Source organism: Oncorhynchus mykiss, chromosome 7 (assembly GCF_013265735.2).
Source record: "Oncorhynchus mykiss isolate Arlee chromosome 7, USDA_OmykA_1.1, whole genome shotgun sequence".
NCBI classification, from domain to species: Eukaryota; Metazoa; Chordata; class Actinopteri; order Salmoniformes; family Salmonidae; genus Oncorhynchus; species Oncorhynchus mykiss.
In genome coordinates, this window is record NC_048571.1 from 17681394 (window position 1) to 17696406 (window position 15013).

Below are 15013 nucleotides of genomic sequence, written 5' to 3' on the forward strand. Positions count from 1 at the left end.
GAATGGTATTATACTCTACCCGTTTCATCATAATGGTTTTCATAACTGGAGGCCACGTTGCTTTGTTGAACTCTTTGATCATGAGTCACCTGCAGTGAGATGGAGGCAAGCGGTGAGCACAATAGGCAATTCTTCAAATTGATTTCCTTTCCACACACTGACAACAGAAAGGGTGTGTAAGTGGAATGTTCATTCGTAATGAAAACAGCATTTTTCTTACCACGTAAGATTCATTTAGTCCTGCATCTGTTTTTGTTTTACTTTACTCGATGTAGGAAAACTTTGGTAAACAAATAAAGTGATATGTGAAACAAAAAGTGTTACATTTATTCACGTACACTTAATTATAGATGTTGCGGGTAGTTGCAGGGGCAGCTATGTGGATATATTGAAGCAACATCTCAAGACATCATTCAGGAAGTTAAAGCTTGGTCAAATATGGGTCTTCCAAATGGACAATGACACCAAGCATACTTACAACGTTGTGGCAAAATAGCTTAAGGACAACAAAGTCAAAGTATTGGAGTGGCCATCACAAAGCCCTGACCTCAATCCTATAGAACATTTGTGGGCAGAACTGGAAAAGCGTGTGCGAGCGAGGATGCGTACAAACCTGACTCAGTTTCACCAGCTCTGTCAAGAGGAATGGGCCAAAATTCACCCAACTTATTGTGGGAAGCTTGTGGAAGGCTACCCGAAATGTTTGACCCAAGTTAAACAATTTAATGGCAATGCTACCAAATACTAATTGAGTGTATGTAAACTTCTGACCCACTGGGAATGTGATGAAAGAAATAAAAGCTGAAATAAATAATTATCTCTTCTATTAGTCTGACATTTCACATTCTTAAAGTGGTGATCCTAACTGACCTAAGACAGGGAATTTCTACTAATATTAAATGTCAGTTCAACAGTTGAAGTTGGAAGTTTACATACACCATAGCCAAATACATTTAAACTCAGTTTTTACACAATTCCTGACATTTAATCCTAGTTAGGATCACCACTTTATTTTAAGAATGTGAAATGTCAATAATAATACCAGGTAAGTAACGATTTGTAATAAGGTTTAAGTGTATATTACCTCCTGGCCATGGAAGTAGGCCACTTGCTGAGTGGTGGGACTGACCTCCCTGACACTGCTCCTCACTGTCACCTCCTGTGAGCTGGACACCTGTCAAGAAAGACCACACAGACCGTTCACACATTCGGCCTACATATTTATGATTCACAAACACAAATGTTTCCAGATGCCGGTGGGTGTGGTTTACACCGGTTCTACTTTACGGGGTTACGGCGGCATACAGTATTTTGTCACGGGACCCGCTCGACTAGCGTCTGTTCCTGTCGCTGACAGGTCGCCAGCAACACACTCTCACACAAACACTGTAGCTAGCAGTCACATACACACAGCAGTATTGTGTTCCTGATACATGAGACATGATTTCCTATCAATTGCAGTAATTTGAAAATACACCAAATGCACCTCAAATAGGTTTTCGTAAATTGAATACCTGAAATTGGACTTTCTTTCCCTGGCATTTAGAGCATAGAAGCATACATGCCAGAATGGTACTGCCTCCCTGAGACCACCTAGGTCTGGTGTAACATGTTGTTGCTGTACAACTTGCCATACAGCGAAAACAAAACAGCAGGTGGACCCCATTACCTGAGCTGCAGAGACACATAAAAAGGCTTTTGACGCACAGTAACAACAACTCAACAAAACCCACTGCTCCACATCTGACCACAGCCCCATGCATCATGAAGTATTTACACAAGCCCACTCTCTGAATCCAGCCTGTTTTTAAAGCTCGGCAGGATGAGAGAGACTGGGCAAAATTGAACCGACTTCTATGAGATCCAGTGAGATCACTACAGCATGCTGAGTCATCACACACCTCTATCCCCGTGTGGCTGTGACCTGTATATGGGCTTTCTGCCTTGTTTTACTCGGGATTTGTATGACTCAGTATGCTTTACTATGGTAGTGCAATATAAATAAATAAGAATACATTTCTATGTATGGCTTATGCTTTGCCTGTTTAGTTGCAGTACCTGCACGGATCTCTTTTCTACATGGGCCTGGGTAACGCTGGTCTGGGACTGGGAGGATGACGTGTACTCCTGGCTCTCAAACTGTTTCTTCACGCTGGCCAGACCCCCTGGCAGAGAACAGGCTTCCGACTCCTCCATAACCTATGAAGAGAAGACATAGGCATCATTCGTTCGAGTCCTCGCCATGCAAACAGTTCTCATTAAAGTATCTTCAGGGGTACAGTGGTAGTTAATGCAGAAGTGATAGTTCCCGGGACTTCCTGAAGGGGGCATAAGTGAGCAGCATATTCCACAGGACTGGACTACTTTCCCTAAATACAGTAGGGAGTTATGACTTGGACCTCATGACGTTTGAAAGAGAAGGATGTCCCCAGTCTCCCCACACAAATGGAAATCCCAAACATCTGTGACATCAAGTCAAATCAAACTAACTAGTACAACACAGTATAACAGTATCAAGCAATGTTTTAGCGGCATATGCAGACAGTGGCTGTCAATGTATTGATGGATAACTCTGGTCCAGATTCTGTCTGTTTCCCCTCATTGTGTGCAGTAACCCTACAGCCCAGCCTCCCACCGCCAGCTGTCAGCAGCCTCCCCATGGGCTGTGACACTGGGATCAACGGAGGTCACCGCAGAGGCACTGGCAAAGGACACCGATGGCCTCAGAGCAAATCTATATTGCTGTCATTATTCAGTACTGAATGTAAAAGTAAATGATGCGTGATGAATGTTGATATCCCACTACTTGTCTTCAGAATGTTACATATTACTGTGTGGACAGAGGTTCCTGGAATATGTGGTTGCTGGAAGATCTTTGTCGTGTCCAGGAATATTCAACACTGGGTTTCTTCATGACAAAAGAGGAATTATTTCTAATGATGAGGATTCTCAATATAAAAAGGCTTAGGAATATAAAAATGTCTTCCTGACGTTCCTTTCAGTTCCAATCAGATAACCGTGACCTGGGTATAGAGAAGCTGAATGGAATGCAACAGACCAGGGAAGACAAGCCATATAATCGTGAATAATAGTGAACCGCTGAGTCACGTACAGTAAAAGGCTAAAAGGTTGTGGCTCCGATGGCTTCAGTCCACAGACTGAGTTGAATTAATGGCCTCGGCTTAATACATGCCCTCGTTTTCAATTACAGGTTGGACAAAGTCTAAGCTGCTTTCAGAGAGGTGTTTCTTTACTCTGATGAACCAGGCACGTAAAGCTATTTTTTTTTGTGTTTTTTTTACACAGCATGTTTGTGTGGTCATGGATGTCTGTGTAGAACAGTTTTGAGAATGCGTCATATTTGGAGGTATGTGAAAATGTTCTGTTAATAAAGTCTAAAATGGGATGCACTGCCAATTATAGCGCGCATATTTCAATGTGTGTGTTTGAAGGCATAGTGTCTGTCTTCCTGTCCTGCCTGCTTATCAGCCTGTCTAGTTATTATCCTTGGAGTGTCTTTCTCTCCATCTCTCTTTACGTCCTTGTGGAAGTATCCCCTTACCGTGGCGGATGAGCTGCTGGCCTCCTTCTTGGACACGGCAGCCTGATACATGGCCATGCGTTCCTTTAGTGACACGGACTCCGCCTCCTCGCTGGTGGGCGCTCCTCCGTCTCCTTTCCTCTGACTCGCCACCCCTTCCCTTTCCTCAGGACGTCCTGACCTGGTTCCACCCGCAGCTGCAAAACGCAACAGTTTACACTCCAGGACATGAGAATGCAGTTCATGCACATAAAGAGCCGTAATCCTGACTTGAAAGCGTCGTTTGTCACACGAATGTCTGCGTTCGTTCTCATCCTTGATTTACAGTAAATCCGTGGTTTACGTAAGAGTCGGATCAGTTATGAGTCAACCTTTCTGCGTTTCAGCTCATTGATGTCCACCATTTCGTGGTGCCAATAGACTAATGGTCAAATAAAAAAACCATGTACCAACAGAATAGATACTTTCAAGAGATACTTGTTGAAAACACCACGGAGGACATTTTAACAGGACGTATTGGAAAACAGCTGTGCTAGCTACGTCCTATTATCTGTAAGGACGGGGCCATGATGTAACTGCGAGCGGCAGAGCGACAACAGTGACCGTCTCCACCAGTGGAGGCTGCTGTAGGGAGGACGGCTCATAATCATGGCTGGAATGGAGTCAGTGGAATGGTGTCAAACACGTGGTTTCCATGTAGTTTATACCCTCCCATTGACTCCATTCCAGCCGTTATTATGAGCCGTCCTCCCCGCAGCAGCCTCCACTCATCTCTTCTGCCATCCAAGTTAGCTTCACACCTCCGTCCGGCTTGTTCCAGAACCACGTCCTGTCACATGTCCCTTACAGGACCCCTCTACACATAGCCATAGGCAAGACAATGGGGATTCACAAAGGATGTCGTCATGGAACTGAAGCGAGTCAAACTCATCAATCAAACAGGACTGCTCTAACATCACGCGCACACACACACACAAATGGACGCGCACACTGATTAGTGGTTAGTACAGTACATCCCTGTAGACGTCCAATTAGAGTCAAGTATTGATTTATGGTTGACTCCGCTACGCTACAAGGCATCATTAAGCCAGTGAGATGACTCCACTGAGGATCTCTCTAACACCCACACTGGACCTCAAGGCTTTTAGCATGTTGAGTCTGCCGGGGTTATAATGCATTGAGATTAAAGAGGGCACGGATGGAAATGGTAATTGTGTTATGTAGTACACGTTGACATTTCTACGTTGTGGATTTTCTCTGCTGTTCCACATACTGGGGGGGGGGGGGTCGTAGCCAAAACAGACGCACATGGATTGAACACTGGTATATTTTAAGGAACTGTTCCAATGGTATCTCAGCTACAACTATTAGCGAATAAAACTATTCTTTGCTGGGTACATACCGTACGCATATACCCCTATGGAGAAGAGCTAGTCGCCCTAATGGCTGTCAGACCACTTTTAGAAAAGTCCTATGAATACATGTGTTACTATCTGCCGGTTTGATTTCCTATTCCTGGAATTGACTGGTTGTCTGACCGGATGACACAAGTCAAACATGCTCCCTTCTTCAAGTCTTTTAAAACAGGGCCAAAATATTTCTCACAGGAGCCAAGCACTTGGATTGGCTACCATGTGATGAAAGCACGTTCCCTTAAACCACCATTTTTAGATCCTCCTGCTATGGCGGGCGTGTTAGTGTTAACCAATCACCCTGCGCTGCCGAGAGAGATACCTAGAGGATTACTGACCCGCACAGCAACGTCCAAAAATACATCTGGGTTTTACCCACTCTTGACTATAAATACGGGTCAGATACTCTGCACCTGAGGTCACCTGAAACCTGACACTCGTTTAACACAGCGAATGAGGGATAATGCCCTCATTTATCACAAGTGTGTACCACACGTCATGGTTCTGGTCTCGGTTTCCCAAAGGCATCTTAAGGCTAAATTACTTGTTAGAACCTTCATAGGAGCATCATTAAATCGCCAAGCTATTTCCCAAAACCATTATTGACGTTGCACTGGAAAACGTTTGTAATCTAACGCCTGCCTCGGACCACTCGTAAACAGCAAAGTGCGTTGTTAGAGGCTTGTTTGCGTTCCTGCGTCACTTTATCCACAGCAGATCTCCGGTAATTAGACTAAGCCACCTCAATATTTGTAGCCGTAGGTGGTAATATCTCTCTAGGAGCTGATCCGTTGTCAGTATTGTGGAATAATTATAATGTCAAGGAAAGATTTGAATGGAGAAAGCTGATGCGAGAGCAGCACTCCCTTTCTATTGATCCTATCAGTATTGACACATGCGCCAACAACACACTTACTGACCGTTCTCTCTGCCTGGTGCTTTGGGAAACGTGTGTTATGTCTTCGGACGTTGTAGGAAAGATGCATATTTTAAACAATCCTGGCCCTAAATTACATGGCTATCAGGAAACTGGGCCCTGGGCTGTCAGTAAGACAGACAGACATACAAGCGGTTCTGATGCCATAAAAACATTGACAACAGTCCCTTGGTATGTTCAGCCTGCGAGCGGAGGTATGGTGGTGAATGAATGCAAAGCTCGCCGTAGCGGGGAAGTGAGGTAACTAAACCAGGCTCCATGAGAGTCGCAAAATAAATCCTCTTCTTTTTCTCCGGCCCTGTCTGCAGTCATGTTTCCCAGTAAGGGAGTGCTGCTCTTGGATCAGCTTTCTCCATTCAAATCTTTCCTTGACATTATAATTATTCCACAATACTGACAATGGATCAGCTCCTAGAGAGATATTACCACCTACGGCTACAAATATTGAGGAGGCTTATTCTAATGAAGGGAGAGAGAGAGAGAGAGAGAGAGAGAGGTCAAACACAAGGACATCTCAAAAGAGCTCAGTTTCTCCAGAAGCCTAAAAGCTTTTTCATCTACATCACTGGCGCGTTCGTCTGTTTAATTAGTGATATCAACCGATTTCAATGATTATAACATTTACAAATGACTTACTGGGTAAGATGCCATAATCTTCCAGCAGATTACCATCTGTTTGCGTTTTGACATCGCTGTCTTAAAAGCAGAGGTGCTTTCACTGATTTTATTTTCCTATATTAACTTCCCTTCCATGGAAGGCCACCTACTGTATCATTAGTCAGCAGTGCGTTTGCGGAAACTCCACATGGAAAAGTCTATGGGGGAGACAGTATGTGTGGGGGAGGCCTTGCATCTGGTATGCATGGCTCAGTGGCTATATTGAGCTGAGCCAGCCCCCCCACCCACGGTCACTGCTGCTGCTCTGCCTGTGGTTATGTGATCAGAGGTGGGCTACACTACTAGCTAGCTAGCCTCATGGAACCACAGACCCAGAGCAGCAGCTGAGATCCTGAGCCAAAGCTCGCTGTTCTGTGACTCCAGTTCAACTGGCTGTTCCCCAGGCACAGAGACGACGCACAATTATTAAGCTGTCAAATGGATCAAAGAGACCACTGGATCGGCCTCAAGTACTTGGTCACGATGTCTCTACTGAGTACGCTCACAGTCGGACAGTCGGAGAGCATTCCAGGCGAAATAACTAAGTCATATCAGATCAGGAAAAACAAGCTGACTTCATGCATACTTAACAATCCCACATCCTTGTGGAATCATGCTTCCTTTCGCAATTTTACATTTTATTCATTTAGCAGACGCTCTTATCTAGAGCATCTTACAGGAGCAACTAGGGTCAAGTGCCTTGCTTAAGGGCACATCGACAGATCCCTCGCCTAGATAACGCAGGGATTCGAACCACCGACCCCTCGGTCACCGGTCCAATCAGCATCATCTGACAACTCTATACTTCTGGAACACATTTAGAAGACTCTTGCTGTAATTCCAGTCCTGTTTTACATGGTAAAACAACCTAGTCGTACAGTACACGCAAGCAAAAGCTGTATAAAACTGAAAAGGCAATCTACTGTCAACACAGTCAATTCACCATTCAGCCTCTCATTCATCCAGTACATATAGTATATCTCTCTCTCTCTCTCTCGCTCTCTCTCTACATATCTCTCGAAGTGTCTTTGTGTGTCTCACTCAAATCAATCATGTGACAATGAATGTCAGTCCACCTTTACATGCAGAGTATTGCAACACCACACTGAAAGGCTATGAAGGTTGTAAAGACTGGCTTACTTACTGTAGTGCTCTCTATGCCTTTAGCACGACCGTGTACCTCAGACAATACAATCCCTCAGATAATGTTGAAGGGCCTTGAAATCCCCTGAGAGCCAGCAGCAGGGTATTTTCGCCCAGCCGTTAAAAGAGAAAACTAAACAAAACCCTTGGAGGTGATTTAATGAGGGTTGGAGACCGGCTCCAGCAGTGTTGCGATCAGCTCAGCTCTGTGGGGCCTAGTGGACAGTGACAGCTGATTTTATTTTAGATGCCCCCCCTTCCTAAAAGACGGAGCTCAGGAGGGGTAGGGGGGCTTTTTTTAGATGAGGTACCCTACATTCCCTTTACCTTAAGTCACACGGACCTAACGGAACAGACGTTCCTCACTGAGACCTCGAAACCGGACCCACATCCCTCGTTTCTCAGAGTGGAGGGGAAAAGACGAAGGGTGGGTAATCAACCCAGTGAGAGGACCGACCCAGATAACCTCATACACGTATCCAAATCCAGAAATATTGACAGCGATGATTCACCATGATGACGTTCTTTTAATATCTTTGATGATGAAATGTGTGAATCCACCCTAGGCTCCCTTTTAAGAGCCACAGACAGCAGGACTTTTTACATGCCAAAAACTGAAAAGTAGAAAATGAAGGGGACTGAGTAGAGGGCAGACACCTGAGGTTCAGGGATCTCCCTTGGCTGCCCGGGCCCAGATGGGGAACAGGGATACCAGATGGACAGGAGTCCCCTCTGAGACCACAACAGAGCCGCCTGTCATAGCTCGCCCTGATGCATCAGCCATGATCATGGCATTTACAACACACTATATACAAATATATCTCAGATCTTAGTGTGTGTGTGTTTGTGGTACCGGGCCTGTCTAAGTAACTGAGTGACGCTGCTCTCTCTTTGTGCCATCGAGGCTCCCTCCCCTTAAGTTACTGTCCAGCCTTTCTGAACTGCCTGGCTGAACAGCACCTTATCACCTGAAGATGGAAGAACATCGCCCAACACCTGCCAGATCTCTACATTAGCTTAGTTTGTTTTAACAAGCGTATTTAAAATGATCTTTGTAATGAAAAGCACTACATAAAATAAATCTATTATTATTGCTTTTATTATTATTATTAAAGCCACTTGTGTTCTGGGAATCGAAACATTTCCAGGAACTGTTACATAAATGCACGCCTTAAAGCTAGAATCCTTAGTTGCTAGATCCATTTTTGGACTTGATTGATTCCCATTGATTCTTGAAGAATATCTTATAAATGCTTAATTAGTTTAGTTCAACTGTCGTACCCCATCAGAACCCCAAATAGCTTTACTCCAATGTTTATAAAACATCATGAATGTAAACAAACACTGTAGAGATTCAAAACATGGTTAAAACTATACATTTGATATCATAAATTTGAGAGTGGTTAAATTTCTCCAGCACCATTACTTAGCTTTTTAGCTAAACAGGGGCGGGGAGTGTGTTTTGTTATTGTTTCAATTAAGAATTCTATCTTAAGAACACACATAAATTAAATACAATATTTTGTGACTGGAAACTTGTCCCTTTATGTGACATACAAGAAGTATCATTCAATAATTTATCATAGAACTGACATCATGTTGTAGTTAAAGGGCAATTCAGCCACTATTCAACCTCATATTCACCATCTCCAGCACCAAACCAGTGTTTACATACAGTGGGGTCCAAATGTATTGATACCCTTGTTAAAGATGATTAATAATAAGTGTATAAAATAAATAATTAAAATACTGAGCTGTGTTATATGCTCCAAAAAATTGATCAGAGAAAGAGATTTTGTTTAACAAGAAAGACATTTTATTTTTTACCTCTTAAGGATCCGCCCCTTTTTTTCAATTTTCGCCTAAAATGACATACCCAAATCTAACTGCCTGTAGCTCAGGCCCTGAAGCAAGGATATGCATATTCTTGATACCATTTGAAAGGAAACACTTTGAAGTTTGTGGAAATGTGAATGTAGGAATATAGGATAACATAACACACTAGATCTGGTAAAAGATAATGCAAAGAAAAAAACAAAGGCCATAATGTATTATTCCAGCCCAGGTGCAATTTAGATTTTGGTCACTAGATGCCAGCAGTGTATGTGCATAGTTTTGACTGATCCAATGAATCATTGCATTTCTGTTCAAAATGTTGTATCAAGACTGCCCAAATGTGCCTAATTTGTTTAATAATAACTTATCAATTTCAAAACGGTCCACTCTCCTCAAACAATAGCATGGTATTCTTTCACTGTAGTAGCTACTGTAAATTGGACAGTGCAGTTAGATTAACAATAATTTAATATTTCTGCCGATATTAGATATGTCTACGTCCTGAAAAATGTTCTTGTTACTTACAACCTCATGATAATCACATTAGGCTACGTTAGCTCAACGGTCCCATGGGGGATGCACCAATCCTGAAGAAGTTTTAAGGTAGTTATCACATTTATTGACACCCTTGAAGATTAATATAAATAAAGCAGTCAAAAGTGTAGTATTTGGTCCCATATTCGTAGCAATGACTCTACAAACTTGTTCGTTTTGGTTGTGTTTCCGATTATTTTGTGTCCAATAGAAATGCGTGGTAAATTTTATTGTAAACATAATATGTTTCTAAACGCTACTACATTAATGTGGATGCCACAATGATTACGGATAATCCTAAATGAATTGTGAATAATGATGAATGAGAAAGTTACAGTGTCAAAGATCATACCCCCAGGACAGGCTATCCTCCCTGTTATTGGTAATGACGAAGAGGTTAGCATGTCTTGGGGGTACGGTCTTTGACCCTCTGTAACTTTCTCACTAACCTGCAGAAGGAGAAAAGAGCTCAGCATGAAAGAGGGGAGTAAACTTTGCCCAACAAGAACGAGCTCCCCTTAAGCCAATGACCTTGTGAGAGTAGCTTCATCACACTAACTTCTCTCATTCAGGCCTGTAATCAAAGACTGATTAGCATTAGCTCGCTCAAGGCACCAATGTGCAGACCCTGACATATCTTAACATTCTACCCAGGGTACCCCTGGTTCTGTTCAGAAAGCCTCCAGGTATTGTATAGTTCACTACATTCAAATAGATAGCAGTGATTGTTGTTTTCTGGCCCTGCAGAGGAAACACAGTGCACACCATAGGAGGCTATTGGGAGGAGCTATAGGAGGAAGGGTTTCATTGTATTGGCTGGAAAGGAATGAATGGAACAGTATCAAGCATATGGAAACCACATGATTGACTCCATTCCATAAATTCCATTCCAGCCGTTACAATGAGCCCTTCCTCCTATATCTCCTCCAACCAGCCTCCTCTGGTGTGTAAGTACCCCCAGAGTCAGACATAGCAGTGCATCGACGAAAGGAAAGCCTGGTTATCTCTGCTGTAGGAACCTGTGCCATGCTGATAATCCCTCTGAAATTGCACATGGATTTCCTGTTCGTGGAGTGTAAACAAACTCGCCCGGAATATCTGATGTCATAGACGGTATCCCTTGGCGCTTTATCAGCTAGCTAACGCCTGCAGGCCTTCAAAGGGTTAATAATGAACGCATTTCACAAATTCTGGAAACTTTTTTTGCTAAGGCACAGTAGATGTGTATGCACATTCACTGGCAAGACTTATTTTCAGGTCAGTGTTTAGACAACAGTTTATGTTATGAGCTGACTGTCTAGGTGGAGACTGTTGTCCCTCAAAGCACCTTAGCCCTCTGATTCTGTTTGAGTATTGTGCTTAATGGAAGATAATGGGAGGAAGTGAACTTTTGCCATTTAGAGAAGCCCTAAGAGAAACAATGTGGATCAATAGGTGTCAATCTGAGTGACTGGAGCTTCGATTTCCAATTCAAGCAGGTATCCTGAGGCTAAAATCTCCTCCAATAACCTTTGTTGGGTAAAATCCCAAAACAAATTTGCCTTGTTTAACAAAATCAGTGGTGCTTTTCCCAACGGGGCGTATCCCCTGATATTCTAAAATAATATCACTACAACTGTTACATTCCATGTCAAAAATATAGTGTTGTTTGGACCCACAGGTGTGGGATATATAAACCAGACCCAGAATCCAGTGGGATATACAAAAGGGAGATATTGTAACCAAGGTTGTCTATTTAAAAGACAAAAGCATGCTGCTTCAGAGGTGAGGTTGGTGCTTGTTTAAAGCACAAAGCTCAGTGTGTCGTTCACAGGTCTTTATTTAACACGGTGGCTTCGGGAAAACAGCTCCTTTACCTCCTCTGTCACTCACTGTGAGCTGTAAATCACATGATGCTGTCACTAGCATGACACTGTCAATCGGTCAGCTCTCACAAACCCTCATCACTTACACCCACACTGGTCCGCAAAGGCCACAGTGTCATCCAACTTTAGCCACCACAGTGATTTAGGACTGGTTAACCATTTCACATGGCCGAGGTAACATTTGAGAAGAGAAAAAAAACATTCTGGAGATTGAACTGCTGTATATAGGTTGTTACTGAAACCACAACAACAACTAGGAGTAATGTCGTGTGTGTGTGTCTGTGAGTGTGTGTGTGTGTGTGTGTCTGTCTGTCTGTCTGTCTGTCTGTCTGTCTGTCTGTCTGTCTGTGTGTGTGTGTGTGTGTCTGTCAGTAAGTATGTGAGTGGAACACACAGTGAGCTGTCAACATGTCCATCAATCCACTGAGCCTTTCTGTCTCTCTCTCACACACACACACACTCATTCACAGAAGCACCTAAACATGACCCCAATGTCACACACTCATGTCACACACTCAAGCACTATCTCTCTCAGGTCACGTCCTCTGCCTTCACATGTGTAAATCATTTAAATGGAGTGAAACAGTGAAATTATTTGTGGATGGTTTTCCATAAAGAAACATATCTGTGGACCTTTTTAAATTAGAAATACTGCAGTTCTTTAGACGGAGAATACTGCACCTTCCCCACGACTACTCTGTACAGACAGTGTTATCAGTTTCAGTGGAAAAGGGGAAACCCACAATGCAGCCACTCAGCAACTTCTCTTATCACAGTAATGGAAACACTGTTTGTGTATCTAGGGTTGTTCATTTTCTGCCTTGGATGATACTCCATTCCCAGAGTTGATTTTATCACACACAGGACAACACAGTACATTCTCAACAGACATTTCTCTCTCAAGTACACATAACCGGTATCACATTCTGTAGCTGCTATGTGGATTTGAGGAAATTCTATGAAAGTTGTGCTACCTGATTTCTGATGGAATAAAAGTCCTGGAGGAGGAGGAGGTAGGGCAGTGTTTAATACTACAGTAATGAACTACTTACAGAGGCTGGGGTCATGAGCTGAGGCCATTTTCTCACCAGGTGATGGGTCCCTCTTCTGGTCAAGCTGGTAGCTACTGGCTGGGGCTCTTCTGGATGGGCTGGACTGTACGGCTCTCACTTCCTGGTTAGAGAAAGAGAGGGAGGGAGGGAGGAGAGAGAGACAAGAGGGGTAGGTGAGTATATTATCAGAGGAAACACCTGTACTTTCCAGAAGGGGGTGGTGATTGAGGTACAGGTCATAGCTCAAATCGGCACACACACACAGGCTGGTATACACACACACACACACACACATGCCCATATCTGAAAAATGATCCACCCAGTGAGTGATAGGTGTCATTGAACCCCTGGACAACAGTGGAACATTATCGTTGGTAGCGAGGATGGCTGTGTCTGTTGACTGGATGGCAAACAAACCTCTGAACTTACAGCGCAAACACTGACGACCTTGACTGGAATGTGCAAAACAGGCATCGACTGGAAAGTTACAGCAGACAAAACACTCCAGTGAATTTTAATTGGCAAACTCTTGGTGTGTGTAGCAGCTTAAGGCTCCACCCTTCAACAGAATCATAGGTTACACAACTACCGTGTTAGACAAAACGCAATATTATAATGCAAAACATGTCTCGTTGTTAGTGGTATATCCTTGAGGCATACAATCTTGTGTTTCCTGAAGTGTTTTTTTTTTGTGTCAAATGTAGAAACCAGTAGAATAAGCACGCCTAGTTTTCTTGCAAATTTTCTTGCAAATCAGCACTGTCTTTCCAAAAACGATTTGCAAATCAAATGTGTTCCCTGTGGTATTTCATCGACAGATTCCCAGCGGGACCTGGGGAAGAGTGACAACAAGCAAACAACAACACAAGGACACAACAGACGATGCTCCAAAACACACTGCCACAATCAGAGGAGCGCACCTGAGACAAATCTGGGACACACACAAAGACACAAAGACACAATGTATTTGAAGGGCATGTCCATGAGAGGAACAGCTTGTGCGGTGTGTCGAGGTTACAGGTCCCAAAACAGCGTGAACAGAGTTAACCTGTGGTCTGGGTTCTTCGATTGACTGAATGTGGGATTTAGTCCCTCACACTTCAAGCTTTGTCAACAGCAGTACAGTGGTAAACACCATGTCGCTGAACGCTCCATTCTGAGACTGTAAAGCTCGAACCACTCCTCTCCTCAGGAACGAGTTCCCAGCCTCCCACTGGATCGTCTTACCAGTTCTGTTGACGTCTCCCGTTATTTAATAATGATAAATAGTAAGTCTACAGCAGCGCTGTGTGTTGCTCCGGAGATGTTTAAGAGCGTCATTAGTGGCAATAAAACTGCTGTTTGAACAGCATTTGTGTCTGTGAAGTGGGGATTGATGGTATAGAGAGGACTGTGTGCTAATCTCAAGATTAGGGTTCCATTCAATCTAATCCACAAGGGGATTTTGGAGTTAAATCTCCTGTAAATAATAATGCTCCACTGCAAACATGTTGGCACAGTGATCTTATTTTACTGTTTACAACAATCCAGTTGCACATTGTATCACAGCAGGCAAGTGGTGTATTCTAATTGATTTCATTGGATAGGGCCCGCAGTCATGTTACCGGGCAGACTGGGCTCGAGCCTCTCTGTGGCTATTCAGCTCTGAGGTCATGATTTCAACAAACAGGGCAGGATGTCAAACATCTTTATCAGCGGAGTGAGCATTTACATCACATGCAGCAATTATGTGACATATTCCTATACAAAACATGCCATATCCCTACTGTGTATATATGCAGTTGAAGTCGGAAGTTTACATACACTTAGGTTGGAGTCATTAAAACTTGTTTTTCAACCACTCCACAAATTCCTTGTTAACAAACTATAGTCGGTTAGGACATCTACTTTGTGCATGACACAAGTCATTTTTTCAACAATTGTTACAGACAGATTATTTCACTTATAATTCACTGTATCACAATTCCAATGACAGAAGTTTACATACACACTGTTGACAGTGCCTTTAAACAGCTTGGAAAATTCCCGAAAAGGAT

General features: G+C 43.2%; 1 protein-coding gene across 4 annotated transcripts in view; it reads right to left on the minus strand.

Annotated features, from left to right (window-relative positions):
• Positions 1-15013, minus strand: part of LOC110528801 (xin actin-binding repeat-containing protein 2) — a 49422-nt gene that overhangs the window by 15881 nt on the left and 18528 nt on the right. For 2 of the 4 annotated variants that reach the window (XM_036982838.1, XM_036982840.1), the window contains 5 exons: positions 12978-13098; positions 3563-3738; positions 2059-2199; positions 1085-1174; positions 20-89 (listed from right to left, as the gene is read on the minus strand). In XM_036982838.1, the coding sequence (XP_036838733.1) occupies positions 20-89; positions 1085-1174; positions 2059-2199; positions 3563-3738; positions 12978-13098 (598 nt within the window). Of the gene's footprint in view, positions 1-19; positions 90-1084; positions 1175-2058; positions 2200-3562; positions 3739-7691; positions 7924-12977; positions 13099-15013 lie in introns of those variants that run through there. The other 2 variants (XM_036982839.1, XM_036982841.1) reach the window with 2 other exon arrangements.